The 23,886-nt window shown below is 46.7% G+C and overlaps 2 protein-coding genes across 8 annotated transcripts in view; both read left to right on the forward strand.

Annotated features, from left to right (window-relative positions):
• The window catches only part of AIFM3 (AIF family member 3), a 59,586-nt gene extending 52,526 nt beyond the window's left edge, over window positions 1–7,060 (forward strand). For 3 of the 4 annotated variants that reach the window (XM_087913586.1, XM_087913588.1, XM_087913589.1), the window contains 3 exons: window positions 163–238; window positions 2,714–2,818; window positions 5,882–7,059. In XM_087913586.1, the coding sequence (XP_087769712.1) occupies window positions 163–238; window positions 2,714–2,818; window positions 5,882–5,921 (221 nt within the window). In that variant the 3' untranslated portion in view covers window positions 5,922–7,059. Of the gene's footprint in view, window positions 1–162; window positions 239–2,713; window positions 2,819–5,881 lie in introns of all 4 variants that reach the window. The other variant, XM_087913587.1, reaches the window with a different exon arrangement.
• A 3,923-nt stretch (window positions 7,061–10,983) lies between these two features.
• Window positions 10,984–18,681, forward strand: LOC113447084 (transmembrane protein 17B-like). Of its 4 annotated transcripts, none has more exons than XR_015739647.1 (5): window positions 10,984–11,084; window positions 12,236–12,339; window positions 12,561–12,674; window positions 15,998–16,697; window positions 18,596–18,681. XR_015739647.1 is itself a non-coding variant. In XM_087913594.1 (5 exons), the coding sequence occupies exons 1-5, from the start codon at window positions 11,063–11,065 to the stop codon at window positions 18,603–18,605; spliced, it is 330 nt and encodes a 109-aa protein (XP_087769720.1). In that variant the 5' UTR covers window positions 10,984–11,062; the 3' UTR covers window positions 18,606–18,681. The 4 variants fall into 4 exon arrangements, 2 of the variants coding, with proteins under 2 accessions (XP_087769720.1, XP_087769719.1); XR_015739648.1 differs by lacking the exon at window positions 18,596–18,681 and adding an exon at window positions 16,792–17,441 and having other exon boundaries at window positions 15,998–16,751; XM_087913594.1 differs by having other exon boundaries at window positions 16,618–16,697.
• Window positions 18,682–23,886: the final 5,205 nt, after the last annotated feature.

Consider the following 23,886-nt stretch of genomic DNA (forward strand, 5'->3'; position numbering starts at 1 on the left):
CTAAATATATTTATGCATGTGCAGCATTAATTAGTGTCTTATAACATATTTTTACACTTTTTAAAGTGTAAAAATATGTTAAAGATGTCAGACTAACATAGATTAACATAGGAAAAAGAAACTTAGTGCTTCCTACAGATACACGTTGGTTTTCTTTTCTAGGTCATGGAGAAGGATTTGATGATGTGATTATTCGGGGAGACCTAGACGAACTTAAATTTGTAGCCTTTTACACTAAGTAAGTGCCCATGAAAAGCTTTAATTTAAAAACCACCATGATGGTGTGTTGCAAAATTATACTTAGTTTGTGATAAGCAAATACAGCTGCTTGTGTATTGATGTTACAGAAGCTGGCTGAATCTGTGCAATTGATTTTGGCTTCCAAGAATAATAGAAGTTTTTATTGTATTTTATTTTATTATCTTGGCCACGAAACTCCAGATTTACAGTGTTTCTCAACTTTGGCAATTTTAAGATGGGTGGATTTCGACTCCCAGAATTCTCCTGCCTGCATAGCTGGCTAGGGAATTCTGAGATGGAAGATCATCCCGCATTGTTAAGGTTGAGAAACATGGTACTAAAAAAAAAACATTTTTGAAGAAGGTCACCAAGGACCATTCCAGGCTTCCAAAGGTCAAAGGAATTTTGATTGACTTGAATATTGGGCTGCATCCTGTTCAGCCTCCTTGTTCAGGGGTGAGAAATGTCAGGTTCCCAAAGTCTGCAGAGATCCTCCGTCCTCCAGGTCCTGGTTGTCCCAAAGGAGCTTTTTCAGGAGGCAACTGGACTTTCTTGGTTTTTCTTTTGAAGATGTTTCACTTCTCATTCCAGAAGCTTCTTCAGCTCTGACTTGGATGATAGGGAATGGAAGGATTTATGTTCCTTGCAGGCAGCTGGTCATTTGCATCCTTTTAGAGGGTCATTCAGGCCACTTGGAGGTTTATCTGTATCCTCGGGGTTACCTGAGTGGTACAAATGGTTCCTATAGTCTGCAATTTTTCCCTCTCTGGAAATCCATTCCAATTCCTACACCATTCCAAGGGTTTTCATCCCAAATTGTAGAGCTAAAAGTCTGTAGAGATTCTCAGTCCTGGTTGCCCCAAAGGTGCTTTTTCAGGAGGCAACTGGACTCGCTTGGTTTTTCTTCCACTCCATCCTTCCATTCCCCACTGTCCTGTCAGAGCTGAAGAAGCTGAACACTCAAAATTAAGGAGAAGGAAGAAACTGGATATGTTTTAACATGGGACTTATTTTACCAATGGTTAACTAGCAGAAACTGAAGTTAGAAATTTAAAAGTATAAGGGAATGATTTACATAAGGAAGGTTCACTAGAATGGACAAGCAAATACTATTATGATTATTACTAAGTAAGCAAGTGAAAAGTATTATTGTTATTATTACTATTATTATTTCTCAAAATTAACTGTACCCAGACAACATACTGTTTATGTGGACACTGAATTTTTATGTTTAACAACAATAATAATAGAGCTGAAAAAGCTTCTTGGATGAGAAGCAAAATGTCCTCAAAGAAAAAACAAGTCCACTTTTTAAAATTTTATTTTAATACAAACAATCCATCCAAATCTGTCCAAATCCATACAAACAATCCATTAAACAGTGTATTGTCTGGGTTCAGATATCTTGTGCAACAACAATTAAAGTTTACAGCCATATTCATTATTTATCTACTCTTAACTTAATATTAATATACATAACATATCTAATACTATAACAATCATCATCTTAACTTATTTAATTCTATTAATATATTTTTTATGTTTCGCTAATCATTTATTTCTAGCTTTCATATTTATTCTCTAACCATCGGTAAAATAGTTCCCACATCATATAATATTTAGTTTGTACCTTCTCTTTAATTGCATGTGTTGACCTATTCATTTCTGTATGTTCTAATATTTTCATAATCACGTTCTCATCTGTAGGAATCTCTTCACTTTTCCAATTTTGTGCAAATACAATTCTAGCTGCAATTAATACACAAATAATCAAATATACATTTTCTTTACTATAAATCCCCAGCAAAAATATTTCGGGTTTCAAATCACTGTGCTGTTGTATCATCTTCTCCAACCACGTATGTATTTTTGTCCAATATTTTTTGGCTTCTACCCATGTCCACCACATATGGTAATATGACCCGGGTGTCTGGTGGCATTTCCAACATTTAGCTGATTTGTCCACTTAGGCCTCTTGAAAAAGCACATTTGGGTCAGGTTCCAAAGTTAAATAGAAACAAGATAGGCAGTTCCTGGATTAGCAGTTGTACTTGCAAGAGGGATCTCGGTGTCTTGGTAGACCACAGATTTCAAATAAGCCAACGACGCACAGCAGCTGCCTCAAGAAAGCAGTCTGTCTGTTTCTGCTGGACAGCTCGACCTGCAGAAGGGAGTTTGAAAAGCCATCTTGTCTTTTTGGATCATGAGAGATGCTGGGATTGCTAGCTTGTTCCTTGAGCCAATGAAGTGGGTCATGCGAATATAATTAGTCAGCATTTGTGTTCCATTCATATCATCCCATTCAGTTCGTTGGGTCAACTCAGCAGACCTGGGTGCAAGAAAAAAAAAGCAAAGCGCCTGGGGAAAACTCCCTTGGAATCCACTGGAACCTCCTGCCTGGTGGGAAATGCACCCTGGCTAGGTAGCAGTGGCTCTTCACCTCCACTTCTGAGCCCTGAGTTTTTTCTTCCAGGAGTGACGAGGTGCTGGCCGTGGCCAGCATGAACTATGACCCCCTGGTCTCCAAAGTGGCTGACGTCATGGGCTCTGGCAGAGCCATCCGCAAGCGAGACGTGGAGTAAGTCACCTTGAGTATCTGCTGCCTTCCTCCTCCTTCACAGAGAGGTTAACTCTGGGCATGTATTCCAGCTCCCACATTCCGACTCCCTGTGGAGCAAACATGTTGGAGCAACAGCAAACATGAGTGGGAACTTCCTGTGGCTCTCTCTCATCTCATCATCTTCTTTTAACAACCCCATAATCCAGGGGTCTTCAAAATTGACAGCTTTAAGAACTTGTGGACTTCAACTCCCAGAATCCCTCCTCCTCCAGTCATGTTAGCTCAGGAATTCTGGGAGTTGAAGTCCACAAGTCTTAAATTTGCCAAGTTGGAAGACCCTTGCCATAATCCCTTGCGGGGTGGAGCCTGGGCAACTGAATGGAACTGAGTGTTTAGTGGCCGGATGCCCTTCCTGTTGTCAATGTGGAGTTTTGTTCAGTTGTGCCCAGAGAGAGAGGTATCTGCCTCTACCTAGGATCGAACTCCCAGCCTCCTGATTATGAGGCAAGAGCTCCACCTCTAGGCCACCACATTACTCTTCCTGTGGCTCCCCCTGACCATCTGAAACACAAATGCCTTATTCTTGTGACTTTAAACTGGGCTCTTTACGTTTGTCTTTCTGCCTGACAAAGGACTCTCCACTTTTCTCTTCGGCCTGGAGGAGAGAACCTGTCCCTGTGGGTTGGGAGGAGGTAGATTTGAAAGGTTTGGATAGAATAGGCTGGAAGGGACCTTGGAGGTCTTCTAGTCCAGCCCACTGCTCAATCAGGAGAACCTCTACCATCTCAGACAAGTGACTGTCCAGCCTCTTCTGAAAAACAAAATGTTTTCATTTTGAATCGGGCGTCTTGGGTGGGAGGGGGAGGTCTATGACAATTTGCCGTGGCCAAATGACCGCAGGTTGACTCTCACTGTGGCACAAGAGTTAAACTAGCTCGAAGAAACGGTGGAATTATTATTTATAGTATTAACTAAAGAAAGGATGCAAAAGGAGGGACAGAATGAAATGCGAATGATAAAAATGAAAATGATTAAAATCATTTGAAATAATTAAATGGAACGGTTAAATTGTCCCACGGTGAATTATCCTGCAGTGAGTTGATCGTGGTGCCTGGGCTGCAGCGAGGGGTCCCGTTCCGTGTCGGGGGGCTGAGGATGGGAGGAGCATCAAGCCAAGATGGGGACCGTTCAGTTGGCCCCGGGTGTAAAACGGACGTTGGGGGGGAACTTTGGCTGCCCAATCATGGTGGCTATCTTGACATTTGACAGCCGGGGGGGGGGGGCTCATTATAAATCTGGGCATAAGCTATTCTGACGAAGAAAATTGACAAAGGAATCCTGCTTTCTGGGTCTCAGAACAGGGACAAGGTGAGATTTCGGGTGATGGAGAGAGGGGCCCTTTTTCATGGCTAGCTTTCCTAGACTGAGGAATGGAGCCGTGGAACAGGGACAGAACAACTGCAACCTGGTCTCCGGTTTTGAATCCTTTCCCCCTTTTTCTAAAGTGGCTCCTGCATTTTTTGCTTTCTCCACCACCATCCCCAACTCAGCCACGACCAATATTTGCCTGGGAAACTTGCACGGCTTCCGTTTGATAGTTTGCAGCAGAATTTTGGCACCACAGTTTATGGGGCAGGAGGGGGAGGAATACAAAAAGGAACTGGGACTATATGTGGCTGCCAAGAACTCTGAGTGGCCCCCACTCACCCACCCAGTTTAGAAAGTGAATGATCACATTCATGTTAGGTTGGAATGGAATTTAGATCTGTTTTCCCACACAGAGGAGAGTGGTCCTGACTTATTCTCCTTTCCTCCCTCTTTCTCTCTCTTTTTTACTGCTACAATTTAAGGCTCTTCATCCGGTATGTATGCGCATGTGTGTGTTTGCATTAGGACCACGGCCCAGGAAAGGGCATTGGAGGGGCTGCCTTTGGCTGAGAAGCTATCTCTGCTTTTTCATTAGATTAAAAATAAGAGGCCAACTGTGGCACAGAACTGATCCATTGATTATTAAAAGACCCCAGAGGCTACGTTGGTGCAGAGTTCTGTGGCCTTCAGTGGTCAGCTGAGGAACAGACAGGCACTATGCCACTGTGCTCCAGATCTATCCATCCATCCAGGGGTGGGATTCTACAGGTTCGCCCCTATTCACTAGAACTGGTTGTTAACATTCTAAGCAGTTTGGAGAACCGGTTGTTGGAAGAAATTACAGGGCTAATCCTGTCAGGAAGGCAGGAAGGAAACATTCTGGTGTTGCTTACAGAAACTGCCTCTCCGTTAACCCTGCTTACATTCTTGGCAGGACTAGACTTCCTGTCTCAGGAACTTCTCTGGAGCTTTTCCCCCCTCTTTTGCTGGTACTTTGCTTGTGTGGAGTGACCATTCAAAGTTACAATGGCAGTGAAAAAAGTGACTTATGACCATTTTTCACACTTACGACTGCTGCAGCATCCCCACAGTCATGAGAGGCCAGGCGAGGAAATGAGTGCCTCGATGTGAGTGTTATTGAGTTGGCCATGCCCAGCCAATAACATGACCACCAAGCCACATCCATCCGGTCACATGACCACCAAGCCACGCCACCAACTAAGCCACGCCCACACAACTGGTTGTTAAAAAATTTGAATCCCACCCCTGCATCCATCCCTCCATCTGTCTATCTATCTCTATCATCTCTCTCTCTCTATCTCTGTCTATCTCTATCATCTATCTACCTCTATCTCTCATCTATATCTATCTATTTCTCATCTATATCTATCTCTATTATCTCTCTATCATCTCTCTATTTATCTCTCTATCTATCTCTATCATCTATCTCTATCTTCTATCTCTATCATCTATCTATCTATATCTATCTATCTATCTATCTATCTATCTATCTATCTATCTATCTATCTATCTATCTATCTATCTATCTATCATCTATCATCTCTCTCTCTCTCATCATCATCTATCTATCATCTATCTATCATCTGTCTGTCTGTCAGTCTGTCATCCATCCCTGGCCAGGTCTCTTGGCCAGCGTTGCCTGGGCTTCAGGGAGGCTGCGATAACCCAGCCGCCATTTTGTCTTTTCTGCAGAACTGGAGACATGTCCTGGCTGACGGGGAAAGGCTCCTAAGAGCTTGGAATCCTTTTGAGCTTGGCTCCCTTTCTGGGACCCTCTGCAAAAGCCACCTTCCTCCAGGCATGGCGAGCCCGACCATCCCCCCCGTGACTCTTCTCCCGGCTCTCCCCCTCATCTCAAGGGTCTCTCCGGAGCGCATCGGAAGTGGACTTGCCTTCACAGCTGCAGTTCCGAAGATGGAGCTGAAGGAAGGAAGCGTGGAACCTCCGGGCTGGAAGGCTCTCCGTGGAGGAGGCAAGAGAAGGAAGGGATAGACACAAACGTGTGATGGGCACCTTTGGCAGGCTGGCACAGGCTGCTGAGGCTGCTGGGGGAGGGGGCACAGCTTCCTCAGTGGGGCTGCCTGGCGCCCACCCTTCCCTTCTCCCGAGGCAAGCCCTCTCCTGCTTCTCTCCCGGTGCCATGTGCCAAAATGTTCTCTGGAATCATGTGGACGGAGGCAGAAGACTAGAAGGTCCCTTGGACAGCTGGGAAACCAGAACGTGGCCTGAGCAGCTTCTGTTCCTTTCTCTTTGTGGCTGAACTGCCCGTGATATCTACTGGGATGACTGGAATCCACACGGTCTTCCCTGGTTCTATCTCCCTCCCCCCACTTTTCTTTTCTTTTTTTTTGGCAATGCACTTTATAGATCCTAGACCAAGTTTCTCCTGCAGGAACACTGAAGCAAGGCAGGATTTCATTCTTGGGCCAGGGTGGTTTTTTCTAACTGGATAAGTAGGGAAGGATTCATGTTGGCCAGAGGTCTCCAAACGTGGCAATATTAAGACTTGTGGACTTCCATAATTCCTCAGCTAGCATATCTATCTATCTATCTATCTATCTATCTATCTATCTATCTATCTATCTATCTATCTATCTATCTATCTATCTATCTCATATCTCTCTCCACACCTATCATATCTATCTTCTATGTATCTACTATCTACTACCTACCTACCTACTTATCTATCATTTCTATCTCTATTTCTATCTATATCATCTCTCTCTCTCTCTGTATATATATACATCTATCTTTCTCTCTCTCTCCAATCCATTAGTAATATAGCATATATACATCTATCTATCTATCTATCTATCTATCTATCTATCTATCTATCTATCTATCTATCTATCTATCATCTATCTATCTATCTATCATCTATCTATCTCTACCTATCATCTATGTCTATCATCTATCTATCTATCTATCTATCTATCTATCTATCTATCTATCTATCTATCTCATATCTCTCTCCACACTTATCATATCTATCTTCTGTATCTACTATCTACTACCTACCTACCTACTTATCTATCATTTCTATCTATATCATCTCTCTCTCTCTGTATATATATACATCTATTTTTCTCTCTCTCTCCAATCCATTAGTAATATAGCATATATACATCTATCTATCTATCTATCTATCTATCTATCTATCTATCTATCTATCTATCTATCTATCTATCTATCTATCATCTATCATCTTGGCTATGAATTGAAAGTACACTGGCCTTTTAATGAAACCCAGCTTAGGTTTTGTTCTGTTCTTGCCCCCCTTTTGTCGGAATGCAGCCTTTTTGTCTGGAAAGGCCAAATCCAACCCCAGGCAGAAAACGTTTTCATTCCCCCGCCCCCCCGTGCGATTGATTCATAAATCTACATGGGGGAAACTGAGTCATCCTGCATTCCTACCCACATTAGTGAAATTGTCACGGTGCAGCTTGAAGCTCCAGCTGGGTTTTAACGTGAGATGCACAGAGCTTGGATTGCACCCTTTGAGGCCACTCTCTTTCCTTTTTATGCTACAGTTAATCCTCGACTTACAACCCTTCATTTAGCGACTGTTCAAATGGCCCTGAAAAATAGTAACTTACAACAAGTCCTGGCATGTATGGCTATTGCAGCATTCGCCCGGTCATTGTATTCAAAATTGCATGCTTAGCTACCGGCATGCAGAGTCCCAGGGTAACAATTTTGTGACATTCCCAGCCGACTTCCAACACCCAAAGTCAAGGGAGGGAAAACCAGTTTCACTTAATGACCAGTTTCATTTAATTCACTTAACTGCAGTGATTCACTTAACAGCAGTGGCAAAAAAAGGTCATCAAATTGGGAGCAACTCGCTCAGAAATTCTGGTCCCAATGGCAGTCGTAATTTGAGGAGTTCCTGTACACCCTTTAGACCCCTCCCCCCGCCCCCCCGGTGGCTCCCCATCCCAGGTGCACAAGTAAGAGGGCGGTTGGGCTGGCCTAACATGGTCTCTCCCTGCATCCCGTAGGCGTTCACAATCTCCCCACTTTTTAAAAATGTTCTTAATAAACCGAATATATGCCATGCATCCGTGTTATGTTGGTCTCCAGTGCTTCGCTCTCGGTGGAAGAAATGTGGCGCTCACCGTGGTCTAAAGCAGTGGTGGTATTCAACAGGTTCTGGCCAGTTCTGGAGAACCGGTAGCGGAAATGTTGAGTAGTCCGGAGAACCGGCCAACCCCATCTCTTCTCTGCCTCCCATTGAGTCCCGGCTGATCGGCTGGGTCTCCTTTGGTTGCCCTGCCCAGGAAAGCAGGTCAGTGGGGTGGGGAGGGAAGGGGTATCTTGCAATATCCTTCCCCTGCCACGCCCACCAAGCCACACCCAAGTCACCAAGCCACGCCCACGGAACACCATGCCCATCAAGCCACACCCACAGCTGATCAGCTGGGTCTTCTTTGGTTGCCCTGCACAGGAGAAGGGAGCTGGAAAGCAGGTTAGTGGGGTGGGGAGGGAAGGGGGATTTTGCAGTATATCCTTCCCCTGCCACGCCCACCAAGCCACGCCCACAGAACCGGTAATAAAACAATTTGAATCCTACCACTGGTCTAAAGGGGGCAGGGAATTGGGAAGGGAAAGAGGAGGCACTTGCAGGCCAACCACACTCCCCTGGACCCTCAGGCAGGTGCCAGTCTGCCCCATGGAGCTGAACGTTCACCGAGGAGAAAGGCTGGACATCCAGGGAGAGGAGGAAGGCCTCTTCCACCCCTGTTGGGCTACAGCTTCCATCATGTCTTGCATTCCTGGCTGAAAACGTGTTAGGTTGGGAAATGGGAGATGGAGTCCAAGAGTAAACTTCCTCCTGGCCTCTGGCTGCTTCCCAGCTTGTGGCTACTCTAGCAATGGCCCTTAGACTTCTATTCGGCTTCTCACAGCGCTTTTACCACCCTCTCTAAGCGGTTTCCAGAGTCCGCCTCTTGCCCCCCAACAATCTGGGTCCTCATTTTACCAACTTCAGAAGGATGGAAGGTGGATCAAACTGCTGGCAGTCAGCAGAATTAGCCTGCAAATTAGCTTGCATTCTAACCACAGGGAGGAGGGGAGGGGAGGGGGAGAGGGAGGGAGGAAGGAGAAAAGGAATAGCAATAGTTGTTGTTTGCCTGTATTTATTTTACTACACAGAACAGAGAAAAGGAAACATTAGGGGGGAACACTCTGTGTACACAGCATGTAAAGTTTTGCACACATTTTTCATATGGTGACCGTACATCAGTATGATGGTCAGCACATGAACTGCACCTGCGCATAAAGCAGAGGCGTTTTGGAAACTTGGTTTAAATGTGGCCACCATCTTGATGGCGGAGTCCCCTGCGTCTCGTGCATAAATTCAAACCTCTGAGTAACTGGGAGCCCTCCGCGTGGCTATCCGACTGGAAGGTCTCCAACCCTAATCTCAACCTGAACTCTACTTATGGCTAAAAGGTTTCCCTTTTGATATGGGAAAGCAGAGTGTATTTTCAAGAGCGCTTTCCGAAAACAGAAGAGGAGTGGCAGAAGCAAAGCTGCTGCCAAAGACGGACAGCAGGCATCACAGTGCAGCAATTCATGCGGCTGCTTTAAATGGTTTCACTGCCGAGACAGGACAGAGCATGTGATGCACATCTCACCTCTGCAAGCACTGGCTGGGGAATTCTGGGAGTTGGGAGTCCCCAAAGTCTTAAAGCTGCCAAGTTTGGAGACCCCTGGCATAGACTGAAGAGCTCTAGGATCACCGGCCCCTCCAGCAGCCGAATCAGAGGAGGAGGAGGAGGAGGAGGGGTTAGGGTCAGCATCAGGGCAACCTGAGAGCTCCAAGGGGGAATGGAGCTGGCAGGGAGAGAGAGAGAGAGAGGCGGAGCCTGGGCCATCCATCAGTCCTCAGATGGCCAGTCAACAGCGTCCAGGTCTGGAGGGGGCTGATGAGGAAGAGGAGGAACAGCTGGCTCCAGTGCACAGAAGGCAGAGGAGAGGAGAGCAGGGGAAATCTATGGGCCAAAAGAGCCACCGCTGCTGCTAGCGAAGCCCCACCCTAGCTCTGGGGATCAAAGGCAGCGGGGGGAGAGGAATAGATGCGGCAGACAACTCTTCCTCTTCCAGCCGGCTGGGCTTGTCAGCCTGAGAGAGAGAGAGAGACGTTTGCCGGGCCTGCCGGCACTCCTGAGAAAGGAATCTCTGGAGTTCCCGTCAGAGGGCTTGTCGTGCTTGGGGAGCTGGGTCAGAACAGGCCCCTTGTCTGTGCGCTAAATCAAGGGCTGCAACGAGTGGTGGGATTCGACCAGTTTCCCTACCAGTATTGTGATCGCGCTCGTCACGCCTGTGTGCACGTGCACACCTGACATGCACGCACAGCTTTCCAAGCACCAGCTGAGGCTCTGCCCTGCCAGTCACCTGAGAGGAAAAAGAAGAGAGAAGCGCAGGGCAGGGCCGATCCTGAGCTTTTCTCTTCTTTCTCCTCTCAGCTGATCGTTGGAGCTTTACTTATTTATTTATTGATTTTACTACTGGTTTGGTTGAACCGTGCCAAACCGGGTAGCATTTCCCCAGTGGTTGCAACAGGACAGAGAGATGGGGGCTTTGTAATCTGGCAACGTCAGCCACGGTCATGTTCTCATCCTTCCTACATTCTATTTTGAGCAGCGCTAGATTAGCCCAGAGCCCTGGCTTGAAGGACAGTTGGGGACATTATCAGCCTGGCCTGATTATGTGATTAAGCACAACTACCACGTGTCTCATGTGATCCAGCTGGGGACGGGGGAGGAGCACAGGAGAGGATGAGGGCTGCCACTTGCCTCTATATCTCTGGAAGGCTTGGTGACTTTTGGTGTCTCTCTCTCCGGCCACGTCTAGACCTAGGACAGCAGAATGGCTGAGGGCTACCAGCTAGGTATCTGGGATGGAGGGTGGGAGTGGGCTGCCATACAGCAGAGGAGGGTCTCACACACACCCCCACCCTCATTGGCAAGGAGGACCAGTCTGCCCTCCTTTCCCAATGCTGAAGCCAACTAGGTCAGAAAGGCTGGATGGTTGGGTTGAGATGGTTGGGTGAGGGTTCGAGGCTGTAAAGCAGGATTGGGGAACCTCGGCCCGTTATGACTTGTGGACTTCAACTCCCAGAATTCCTGAGCCAGGCAGGTTCCCCACCCCCACTGCTGTAGGGGTCTCAAAAGCATCCAAATCACGAATGGCCGTAAAACAGGGCTCTCCAACCTCGGCCACTTTAAGACTTGTGGACTTGAACTCATGGCACATCTGCTGGGGGCCCTCAGTGGGGGATCTGGATCAAAGGGATGTGAAGGGAAGGCCTCTGCTCTTTTGGCCTGGAACTGATTGCACTGATGTGGGTCCTAAGGCAGAAACCCACCTGGGACACCTGTCTTGTGGAGATCCCACCAAATGCTCAAAAATGTACTCAACCCCACCCATGCATTTGAGGGAGTTTGAGGGGATATGGCGACCTGAAATAGCAGAACGTCAGGAAAAACTTGTCAAGAGTAAAAGCAGCTTGATGGTGGCTCAGACCCCAAAGAGGGGCTCCTTCCTTGGGGGTCCCAAAGGGGCTTTTTCAGGAGGCAACTGGACTTTTTTCTTTTGAAGATGTTTCACTTCTCACCCAAGAAGCTTCTTCAGCTCTGACAGGGCAGTGGGGAATGGAATGGAAGGATAGATAAAGAAAATTCAAGAATTCTTTCTCCAAAAACAAACACAGGAAAGTCCCGTTTGCCTCCTGAAAAAGCCCCTTTGGGACAACCATGGCCTGGATGATGGAGAATCTCTACGGACTTCCTTGGGTGTGTTCGGGGTGCGAGGGTGGGGTGGGGGCTTTGATTTGGATCCCAGTCCTGAACCTGAAGGCTTCTTCCGCTCCTGTATTCAGAGGTCTCCAAACTTGGCCACTTTAAGACTAGTGGACTTCAACTCCCAGAATTCTCCAGCCAGTGGGATCCCTGTTCTAGGATTTAAAGGCCCATCACAAACCCCAAAACAAGAAGGAAAGCGGCACTTTTTTCACGGCACTTTTCTTCTGTCCCCTTGAAGGCCAGACGGTGCTCTCCAGCCTCCCCCTTCAGATGCTGCTCTATTTCAACGCCATCTTCCTCCCCTTCTGGTGTCTCTCGGAGGCCGTTATGCTGGAGCTGAAGGTAAAGTGCCCTGGGGCAGCTGCCGAGGGGAACTTCGCCCCCCGCTTGGGATGGTGGGAGGGAGGTTTTCCAGTCTGTGGCGTGACTGGAGCCTGGGGCTTATAGTTGGAGAAATCCTGGGGCTGGATAAGGCTCCAAAGACGGGCAGGAGGGGCAGGAGGGGCATAGCAGGAGGGGCCCATTGGAAAAGACCCCCCCGGTCTCTTTTTATGTCCCTGCAGTTTAGCTTGCTGTCCCTTTGCTACCAATGCTTGCTGGTTGCTGCGTATGTGACAATTGTCGGAGCAGAATCTGCCCGCCTCCTCCTTGGATACATTGGGAATCTGCAAGAAAAGGTAAGGAATGACAGGAGAATCCGCTGCTCTGCTAACTTTCTTTTCGAACACAAGATTCTCACGGCGGGTACAACTCATACACGGGAAATCATGGGATGCCATGGATCCTGTGGTGATGGTGAGGGTGGGGGAGGAAGGCAAAAGTCCAGGTGGCGTCCGCAACCATGCCATCCTCTAGGGCACGTACAAAAGAGCAAGGCCGCCACCTTGGCCTTTTTGACTCCCGTCCGATGAAGACTCCCGATGGGCCTCATTCCTTCAGAGCCACAGAATGAGATCTGGACTTCTAGTGTTCTGACCCAGGCTTCGTCAAACGTACTTAAATACAAACTTCTTTTAAAAGCAAAACCTATTTTATTGCAACCCTGGGAATTACTTGCGTTCCCAGCCAGAACCAATTAAACACAGTTCCCCAAGATAAGCCCAGGCTTGTCAGCGCTGTGGAATGCTGCCAAAAACAGAAGTCTTCAAATTAATTATAACAGAACCCACCCCCGAAGTATCAGAAAAAAACCGACCAGAGTATGCAGAGCTTCAAGGATTCAGAATCTAATTGAACTGCTTTGCTTCCTGCAAAGTTTTTGTCATTGTGGTCTGACTTTTATCCCTTATGGGAGGGGCAATCACCCCCCCAGCCTTACTCCCCAGTCACCCCTTCTGCTTCAGCTGCTCTCGCCTTCTGGAAGCTCTGTGCACACATGCACACTGGGAACAGGCTCCCCTTGTTCCTCTGCCTCGCTGCTGCCAGACTCCGGAGGCTCCAGAGGCAGCACCCGACTCCCCGATGGTCCTGGCCCCATCTCTGCATCGGATGCAGGACCCTCATCTAAGTCCCCTTCAGATTCTCTGAGTGGTTCCCTTTCTTTCCCACTGTTTGACTCCGCTGCCGCCAACAGGCGAACCACAACATCTAGGGTGATCATTTGCTTAAACTACTTTCCAAAAATTGAAATAAGGAGGGCGGGGGGAATAGAGGAGAGGTTTATCAAGATGCCTTTCTGGAATCTCTTATCCAAACTGAAATATCTTGCCACTGAGAGACTAAAGGAATTTCTCTAAAGGTGCATCTGAATAGCAACAGCAATAGCACTTAAGACTTATATACCGGTTCACAGTGCTTTACAGCCTCTCTAAGCGGTTTACAATATCAGCGTTGTAAACATTGAGCTAGTCAGGATCGAACTATTGGCAGTGGGCAGAGGTTGCCTGCAATACTGCATTCTAACCACTGTGCACCAAGGAAGGAAGGAGGGAGGGAGGGAGGGAGGAAGAGCAATAGCAATAACCGTTAGACTTATATGCCACTTTACAGTGCTTTTACCACCCTAAGTGGTTTACAGAGTCAGCCTCTTGCCCCCAACAATCTGGGCCCTCATTTTTACCACCTCGGAAGGATGGAAAGCTGAGTAAATCTTGAGCCCAGTGGGATTTGAACTCCTGGCAGTCAGCAGAATGAGCCTGCGATGCTGCATTCTGTGGCACTCTGTGGCTCTCTGGACCTGCTCAAGAAGGGCATCTACAGAACTTGGCCAAAAATGTTGAAGGGGACAACTGTAGTGATATGACTGAAGCTGTTGTTTGTATGCATCATTCGTGTGACACACATGGACACAACCCCCAAATTGAACTCTGCAGTCATGGACCTCATCTTAACCTTTTTAACCATCTACCCAATACCAGAGCAGATAAAATTGGAATTGGAAAGGATGCCCAGCATTGTGGGAAGGCAGCAAACAGTGTGGAGGCCTCAGTTGCTAAGGGGAGAAAGAGACAGTGCATCTCCTTCAGTGGTTTTCCTTCTTCTGCAGACTTTTTATGAAAGATGAGGAGGGAGTGTGGGCATTTCTCTGTTAGAGTTGTGAATCATTTATCAATGTCGAAACAGATGCAACATTCCACATTTGCCAGTGGGTGTTTCCTGCAACCCCGATTTCCTGTTTTGAGTATCAATTTTGCTCTCAGAAGACAAGTCCTTGGAGAGAGCAGGTGCCTCTTGATTCTGGCTCATTCACTATAGGACAGCCTTGAATGTCAATTCAGTTGTGGATAAATTTAGACATTATCGCTAAATATCTTCCACCGAAATTGAGGAGTCTGGGGTCCCTGCAGCTGCAGCCCTGAAAGAGAAGTTGTTGTAGGGCTCATGTTGAGGTATTCCCCATTAGGAGAATGAGTGCACTCAGGGAAACATAGCGAGAGTGGTGATGAATAACAACCAGCATACAGATACACTGAATAGTAAAATGTTAAGTTTTTACTTCCAGTAAACGCGTAAACAAAGTCCAACAAACAGTCCAAATCGTACACAGTTAAAGCAGTTAGTATTCAAAACAATCAGTCCAGGGATAATCCAAAAACAAAGTCCTTTTCTTTATCAGTATCATAAACAAAGTTCAGTAAACAGAGTTTGTGAACAGTTGCAAGACTCACAGCAATTCAAACAGAATGACGTTCAGGCAAAAGGCAAAAAGGAAATGCAAAGAAGAACAAACCAGGTTTCTGGCTCCATCTTATGGCCATTGGAGGAACCTCAGCCAATCACAATTACAACATTCTCTTAAAGATACAACAGTATTAAATGACTATCCTGGCTTATATATTGCCAACCCAACTGTTGGGTGACTATCATTCCTAACAGCTCTCATATAGAGTGGAGTTTCAATTGTTGGGCAAGGCTGCCCTCTGACCTTTTCGGATCCTTCCTGTGGATACACCTGACCAGGTGTCAAATATCAAATATCTGGTGAGTTTTCAAAACACATTAATCTAAAATATTGAGGCAGAGAAGAGCATTAAGAGGAACAGTTTTGGTTTTCAAGGATGCCCAGAGGCTTCTGAGATTTGGTTGAAATTCATGATGAATTTAGGGGCCAAGTGTCAGTTCCAAGTAATACACCCACGGTGAACAAAATTTCGAGGCAGGTAGATTCCTCAAAGAATAGTTTTATTTGGATATATATTGGCAGAATTCTGAGGAAAACCAACTCTGAAGGTTCCCAGAGTTTTCATCTAGTTAAAAGTCCCCCCCGCTCTTCCAAACAGTCACATGATCCAATCAAGGTGCCATCTGGTTGCCTGGTGACATCACCCCTCCTCCCTCTGACCAGGTTTAATGTCCTTGGTTCCCAAGAGAAAATATTTTGTTTTGACCACAAAAGCCCAGCTATCTCTATTCCCCCGCTCTCTATCCCTTAGCTCCAGCGTGGCAACACTGAAGCTCCAAGATGGCTTTGGTGAGGTCAGCTTCAGGGTTGACACCAGGTTAGTCTCTTGAAAGGTAAGCACTGCATGGAACCATCCCCCCCCCCCCTTGGCTCCCACAGGTTCCAGAGCTGGCTGGATTCCTCCTCCTGTCTTTTGTCATTGAGATGCCCGTCTTGCTGTTCATCCTGACGGACCATCAGGTGATCCAGATGCCTCTGGAAATGGCGGTGCATGGTGTCCTCCTCTGCTTCCTCACCTCGGAGATCATGGCCGCTTCCTTTGCCCTCAAAGAAATGGCCATGTACCTGGCCAGGCAGTTCTACCTGATGCAGTTTGAAGGGCTCCCGGGCAGAGTTAGGCACCAGGAGTTCTGTGTGGAGGAACCATCAACATGCCCCAGTTACAGGGCAAGAGGCGCTAACCACCCACTTCCTGCAAGACAGGGGAGTCCTTGCCAAAATTAAAAATGACTTTGGGCCAAGGGTGGGGTGGGGGGGGCTTTGGGAACGTCTGTTCCTCTCAAGTTTCTTTTCTGGTAAAGTCTGTTTGTTTTGGTTTTGCTAGCTTTTCATCGGGGCAAGCCCAGCATTTGGGGTTCTCCCAACTTCCCATGTCTCCAAATGCACCGAGGGTAGTTCCTGGATCTTGAGGTTTCTCAAAAGCTCACTTTAAATTTCTGGTGGCTTTAACCCTCCTGTTTCCCATTTTCACTTATTCTAAACGTCCATTATTTTTCCAGGATCTGGGGAAGGGCAGTGGGGCAAGGGATTCTTCTCCCAACTATAGGGAGCCCCCTCTGAAAAATCTGTGCCTGGCTCTGTGTCCTGCATTTAATATTTCCAGTTTACTACACATTTGAAATAATTATGGGGTGTGCTGGGTGTGTGGGGGGGTGGGTGGGGAGGGGGTTAAGGCCCAAAAGACCAGAAGAGAGACCAGGGTGCTGGGGCCCCCAAAAGCATAGCAGCCTGTGGAGTGGTGGGTTACACATAGAACACCCCCCCCGCCCCGTGTCTATGTGATCCCCAGATGGCAGCCTGGATATGGGTAGCAAGGCTGAATGCCTACCTGAGGGAGACTTCCTGCCTCATTATGGGGGCTCTTGGGATAGTTTTAATTAATAGAGACCTCTCCCCATCTCAGCAGGACCCCTGCTGCCTCACGGCCTCTCTTCTCAGCCCCCGGACCCTCCCAAGACAACAAAGCTTAGGCAGATACCATGCTTGGAGGCCACCCTCAGCCTGTGTTGGAGCAAGGGAGGAAAAATTATGGGCTGGGAGAGAAAGACAACGTGTGAAACTGTTAAGCCCTGCGTGGCCATGTACACTTAAAACTCCCACTTGCTTTGGAGAGGCAACATAATTAGTCAACACAAAAAAGCCAACTTCCCCCCAGGTTTTATTAATACATGCTTTTAGTTGTTGTTTATTTTTTTGTGATAGGTTGCTCACAAGGCAGAGCCATGGCTCACACTTGGCTCAAAATTTCTGGGATGTCCAGAGAGGAGATGAGATGCCTAGAAATCAGTGGAATGTCAGTAAAATCCTCTTAATTTCTGCTCCCTGGTGGGGTTCCCATACTGCATTCATATGGGGAAACCACATTCATCCTTTTTATGAAATTGCCTTCCTGCTATATTATAAAAAATCAATTATAAAAAAGAGACTTTGCATAAAATCATCTAAGGGCAATTAAAACATACAAAACAATAAACCAGAAGGAAGTGGCAATACTGCCAGAATCTGACTGCTAGTTCAAGAGAATCTTCAGCACCCTCACAGATTTTTTTTTCAAGAACATACAGAGTTATACCAAAAGGTGGATTTAGTAAACAACTATATTTTAGCCTAGTGTGCTTAGCTGACATTTTGGTATGCAACATAAATGAAGATTAATTTGAATAATTCCCTAAGCTAACATTAAGTTAACCATGGATAAGCATGATGGAGGCTTCCAATTATTTTTTCTATTTTGGAAGAACACATTTTAGACATATTGGTCTTCTCATCCTTTTCCTGCGATATAATTTAAATTTATTCTACTTGTGCAAAGACACCTGTGGCAACTTTTCTAATTGTCCTTAGAGCCAATTTGTTCTGTTTTAGCTATGGCCTGATCTGATAACTTGTGTGGAGGTTACACTTTAGAACCAAAAGCAGACAATGATACTGGAATCCAGGCCTCCAGATTAAAGAGCTGTGACTATTTTAGACTCTCCTTGAATGCAACCAGTGCAGTGGGGTCTGCCGTTTATTTATACATGTTAAAAGTTATTTGTCACCCTTCTCACCACGAGGTGGTCGTCATGTCTTTTCATTCGCACATCCTTAGTAAGCTTCTACTCTGGTGTCATGAGTCTCAAAGTGTCCATGGACATCTCCCTTGGTGGCCTCCATGCTGGTTGCTTGTGACTTAGTATTTTTAAAGAAAGAAAGAAAGATCGGTTGCAAAGCAAAACGTTGGTCTTTAGCATCATCATCATGGAGAAAAATACCTCTGGCCCACAAAGTCTTCTTCAGAAATAAGTAGGTGTTAAGAGAATTTGCAGGCCCGGGTTAAAAAGATAAGGCAGAGGTCATGAGGGAACAATGGGATGGAAGACCGGCTTTTTTTTTTCTTTTTTCCTTGCAAGATACATTAAAAAGGGGTGGATCTTGGAACAGTCATTATCACCCATCTTTTCTGTTCATTTTCTTGACATCCCCCTCCCTACCCAGACATCCCTGATATGTGCTCACCTGCACATAAATCTGTCTGGTAGTGATCAGAGGAAACTTGGGAGGGTCCAACTTTAGTTTGCTTTTTACTGAATTATCTGTGGACACATAATGGAGGAGTCCCCTAATAAGCAAGAGTGATTTTGAACTAGTATGTTGCATTAAGCCAGTAAACACGATAATATACACTGCTCAAAAAAATAAAGGGAACACTTAAACAACACAATGTAACTCCAAGTCAATCATACTTCTGTGAAATCAAACTGTCCACTTAGGTAGCAACACTGATTGACAATCCATTTCACATGGTGTTGTGCAAATGGAAGAGACAACAGGTGGAAAGCAGAGGCAGTTAGCAAGACATCCCCATGAAAGGAGCGGTTCTGCAGGTGGTGACCACAGACCACTTCTCAGTTCCTATGCTTTCTGGCTGATGGTTTGGCCACTTTTGAATGCTGGCGGTGCTTTCACTCTAGTGGTAGCATGAGACGGAGTCTACAACCCACACAAGTGGCTCAGGTAGTGCAGCTCATCCAGGATGGCACATCAATGCGAGCTGTGGCAGGAAGGTTTGCTGTGTCTGTCAGCGTAGTGCCTAGAGCATGGAGGCGCTACCAGGAGACAGGCCAGTACATCAGGAGACGTGGAGGAGGCCATAGGAGGGCAACAACCCAGCATCAGGACCGCTACCTCCGCCTTTGTGCAAGAAGGGACAGGAGGAGCACTGCCAGAGCTCTGCAAAATGACCTCCAGCGGGCCACAAATGTGCATGTGGCTGCTTAAACGGTCAGAAACAGACTCCATGAGGGTGGTATGAGGGCCCGACATCCACAGGTGGGGGTTGTGCTTACAGCCCAACACCATGCAGGACGTTTGGCATTTGCCAGAGAACACCAAGATTGGCAAAGTCGCCACTGGCGCCCTGTGATCTTCACAGATGAAAGCAGGTTCACACTGAGCACATGTGACAGACATGACAGGTTCTGGAGACACCGTGGAGAACGTTCTGCTGCCTGCAACATCCTCCAGCATGACCAGTTTGGCAGTGTGTCAGTAATGGTGTGGGGTGGCATTTCTTTAGGGGGCCGCACAGCCCTCCATGTGCTCGCCAGAGGTATCCTGACTGCCATTAGGTACCGAGATGAGATCCTCAGACCCCTTGTGAGACCATATGCTGGTGTGGTTGGCCCTGGGTTACTCCTAATGCACGACAATGCTAGACCTCGTGTGGCTGAAGTGTGTCAGCAGTTCCTGCAAGACGAACACATTGATGCTATGGACTGGCCTGCCCGTTCCCCAGACCTGAATCCAATTGAGCACATCTGGGACATCATGTCTCGCTCCATCCACCAAGGCCACGTTGCACCACAGACTGTCCAGGAGTTGGGGGATGCTTTAGTCCAGGTGTGGGAGGAGATCCCTCAGGAGACCATCCGCCACCTCATCAGGGGCATGCCCAGGCATTGTAGGGAGGTCATACAGGCACGTGGAGGCCACACACACTACTCAGCCTCATTTTGACTTGTTTTAAGGACATTACATCAAAGTTGGATCAGCTTGTAGTATTGTTTTCCACGTTAATTTTGAGTGTAACTCCAAATCCAGACCTCCATGGGTTGCTAAATTTGATTTCCATTGATAATTTTTGTGACTTTGTTGTCAACACATTCAACTATGTAATGAACCAAGTATTTAATAAGAATATTTCATTCATTCAGATCTAGGATGTCTTATTTTTGTGTTCCCTTTATTTTTTTGAGCAGTACGTACAGCTGAGTGTTCAGAACACACTAAACCCTAAATCTGGATGAACAAAACCCTAATTGCTCAGATAAAAATCTCTTCTGATTGAGCAGAATGGCCTTGTTCGCATCCTGGGCCCAGAGAACAGCAGGATCAGAGGACAGGTAGTCCTCAAGGTATGACCCTAATGGAAACCGCCCATTAAGGTTGTAAATCAAAAATATCGTAAAATGAAAGAGACTCAATTTTAGTATTTTTTTTTTACTAAGCTTGCTAATTGAATCAAATAAGTTAAGTGAGTTAAATGATCACCTCCATTGTTAAGTGAGTAGAGGGGCTTTGGTGTGGGACCTCCCGAGTCCTGCCACCTGCCTATCAGCTGTTTCTAGCCAGGCTGTGCAGCCTTCTGCCCAGGAATTGTCTCCAGGCAGGTGCCCAAAGTGGGGAGGGGATGACTTCCTCCCAGCTAGGGGACAGCAGCAGCTCCCTTGGCTCTCTGCCAGGGGAAAAAGGAACAGTAGCAGCCACATGCTACCCATGTTTACCCTGGATTGATGGATTCGTGGCTCTCCCCTCTAACCCTCCCCACCACGAGCTGAAGGCTGGTCCTGAATCCTCACCTAAAAAAACAACCCTGTGAAGTAGGGCAGGTTAGCAGAGTGGCTGGCACACAAAGTTTAAGCTTCCAAGGCTGAACCACACCATCATCTTTGCAGACAGCATCAAGCCAACAGCTGTAGCATCCAGTCTTCAAGCCCCACCAAGGATGCTCCATGCAGCAGCTATTGAGAATAAAACTGCACTGCCTACAAAATTCCCAGATCTTGATTGGCCATGTGACCAGGGGGAAAAAAATGTGCCGACCATTTGGGTCTCCAGAAATTGCCTGTCATAACCCCAGGCGAAAAAAGGGAAGTCGTGGGATTCAAAATGGCCCCCAATGCAGGAGTGACTGAATCCAGGTCACATGGCTGCAGAGGCTTCTTCTTGGATGCAATTTTGAGTTCCTAGGGTAAGTACAGATTTGGGGTAAATTTGTTTAATGGATGTTTCTACCTGTACAGTAGATCCTCTGGTGATGACCGTAATCTGTTCTGAGAATTTGTCGTCACCGTATTTGGTCATCACCAAAAGTACATGTGTGTAAAAAAAATGGCAGGGTGCAGAAGGGCAAATTGCTGCGGCTGTGTTTGGTTCCCACCTGAGCACCTGTTCACCACCAGAGGTAAAAAAAATTTTGTTCATCACCCGATTTGGTCGTGAACAGAAGCATTTGCAACCAGAGGTACTACTGTATTAGGGGATAGATCTGGATTGCAAAATGTGAACCACCACTAGAGGGCAGCAATACCCTCTGCTGCCATCTAGTGAGCTTTTGTATTTTGACAGCCCAGATTTTGTCTCTGTCAGTGTTATTTCTAAAATAGCCCACTGGAGAAGTCTCCCTGTCCTAAAGATATGCCCTTGCCTTCAGCCAATGTAACTGTTAACTTTCACTGCCATGAACAGAACCACAAAATAATGACCTAGAAATGCGGATAACTTGCAGTGTCCCTCTTTCCTTAGCCCAATATATAGCCAAGGATTCCATGTTGGGTCAGGCAGTGCAAGATCCCATTTTTTTCTGTCCCTCATCATTGCAAATCTCTGTTTTGCAATCCAAAAGGCCAAAGCAAGGCCTAATTCAGGGATTCTCCAGTGCTGGAAACCACCACAAGCAGCAACAGACAACATAGTGATGGCCCTTGGAATGCTAGGAGTTGAATACTGGCAAGTCCACAATACTGGCAAGTCACATTGGACCAGGTTGGTCTGGGACAATAAAAACTCATCGTTCTCTTCTTCTGGTGCAAGAAGGAAAAGCTGCAAGGACTGTCAACCTGCTAAAATTGAGGCAGCTGAAGCAAGCAGATGGTGCTGGATGGCCCAGTCGGCAGTAACTTCTTCACCTTTTGAGATGCTGCTCTTTTAAGTGGCAGCCAAGGCAAGCTTGTTGTGATGACCCGGAGTGTAACACAAACGTAACAAAATCCAAAATGTAAATAAATGTCCTTTAATGCCTCCAACTTGGTCCCACTATTCAATAATTCTCAGTTGGAGATAAAACGTACTCAAAAATACTCTTCAAAAGAAAGCAATACCGTCCAAACTTAATAAGCAGATAGAGGTGAAATAAAAAACCAAACTACAATGAAGAAATTTGCACAACGGACCAGGATAAGTAATTACCAACTTCAAGGAGATAACAAGGAAGTCTGTTGGAAGGACGCCAAGATAACTTCAGCCCAAAATAAAACATGCGTTGCTTCTGGCAAAGCTGTGTTGTAATCATCTCTCTTATATACTATTCTCCCCAGCTGCAACCAATGAGTGGGATCATGGCCATTTCCCCTCTCATAAGCCAAGTTGTTTCCTTTTCCCTTCCTCCCTGCGTGTCCCAGGATGAAGAGGGGATAGGCCCGGGTCCTCCTGACTGCCCAGCTGGTCTCTGCCCTTCCCCAGCCTCCTCCACAACCTCCGAAGCCACACCTCCACTCCCTGTTGGCTGTTCCTCCTCTCCCTCAGAGTCCGACTCTAACAAGGGCATGACACTTGTGTTCAACCTCTTTGCTTCTGAAATAAGCCAGAAATGTCTGTATTTTCTCTCAACACCCTGAGCCAAGAAACCGCATTATGGCGTAACATGATCTGTGACTCCAAATTCTTCTCCCCTATGGCCACCAGGTTGTGTATCATCTGTTTCCTTCTTCTATTGGCTGTGCTACGGCTTTTGCACACTGTTGAGTCAGAATCAGAACAGAGCTGGAAGGGACCTTGGAGGTCTTCTAGTCCAACCCCAGGCAAGAAGCTCTATATCATTACAGACAAATGGCTGCAATTTTTTTCTTAAAACCTCCAGTGATGGAGCACCCACAACTTCTGGAGGCAAACTGTTCCACTGGTTCATTGTCCTGTTAGAAAGTTTCTCCTTAATTCCAGTTTGCTTCTCTCCTTGATTAGTTTCCATCCGTTGCTACTTCTCCTGCCTTGTGGTGCTTTGGAGAATAAGTTGCCCCCGCTCTTCTTTATGGCAGCCCCTCAAATACTGGAAGACTGCTATCATGTTGCCCCTAGTCCTTCTTTTCTCTAGACTGGCCAAACCCAATTCCTGCAACCGTTCTTCGTATATTTCAGTCTCCAGGCCCTTAATCATCTTAGTTTGCTCTTCTTTGCACTTTTTCCAACGTTGAATGAAGAAGCCATTGATAAAATAGTTTAACTAATAAGGTTTCTCTTGCACAATTGTAGGTTTTTTTTTTTTTTTTTTGCAGCACAGGTTGAAGCAAGGAGCTGTTTGTTTATCAAGCCGGCTCCTTTTGCAGGGCTGGAGAGCAACCTCACGGAGGCGACCAACAGGCATGGCGGGGCTCAGCGTGGAAGCCCCCCTCGTGCCATTCTCGCCCCTCTGGCCGGAGGGGGCGCCCGGCATGGTCGGAAGGGCCACAGTCTCCGAGGCTTCGGACTCCCCCAGGCGGCCCCTCGCAGGATTCTTGGCCGCGTCAGTTGGC

The sequence above is a fragment of the Pseudonaja textilis genome, chromosome 15, assembly GCF_049901715.1.
Source record: "Pseudonaja textilis isolate UNSWEBS1 chromosome 15, rPseTex1.2, whole genome shotgun sequence".
NCBI classification, from domain to species: domain Eukaryota; kingdom Metazoa; phylum Chordata; class Lepidosauria; order Squamata; family Elapidae; genus Pseudonaja; species Pseudonaja textilis.

What these genes read in the sequence shown, in the direction of transcription:
- LOC113447084 (XM_087913593.1), top strand. Translation starts at nt 11,063, where the DNA reads ATGGCTGAGGGCTACCAGCTAG. An exon ending in GGCTGAGGGCTACCAGCTAG is followed by an intron (nt 11,085 to 12,235) that starts GTATCTGGGATG and finishes GTCCCCTTGAAG; the next exon opens with GCCAGACGGTGCTCTCCAGC. An exon ending in TTGGGAATCTGCAAGAAAAG is followed by an intron (nt 12,675 to 15,997) that starts GTAAGGAATGAC and finishes TGGCTCCCACAG; the next exon opens with GTTCCAGAGCTGGCTGGATT.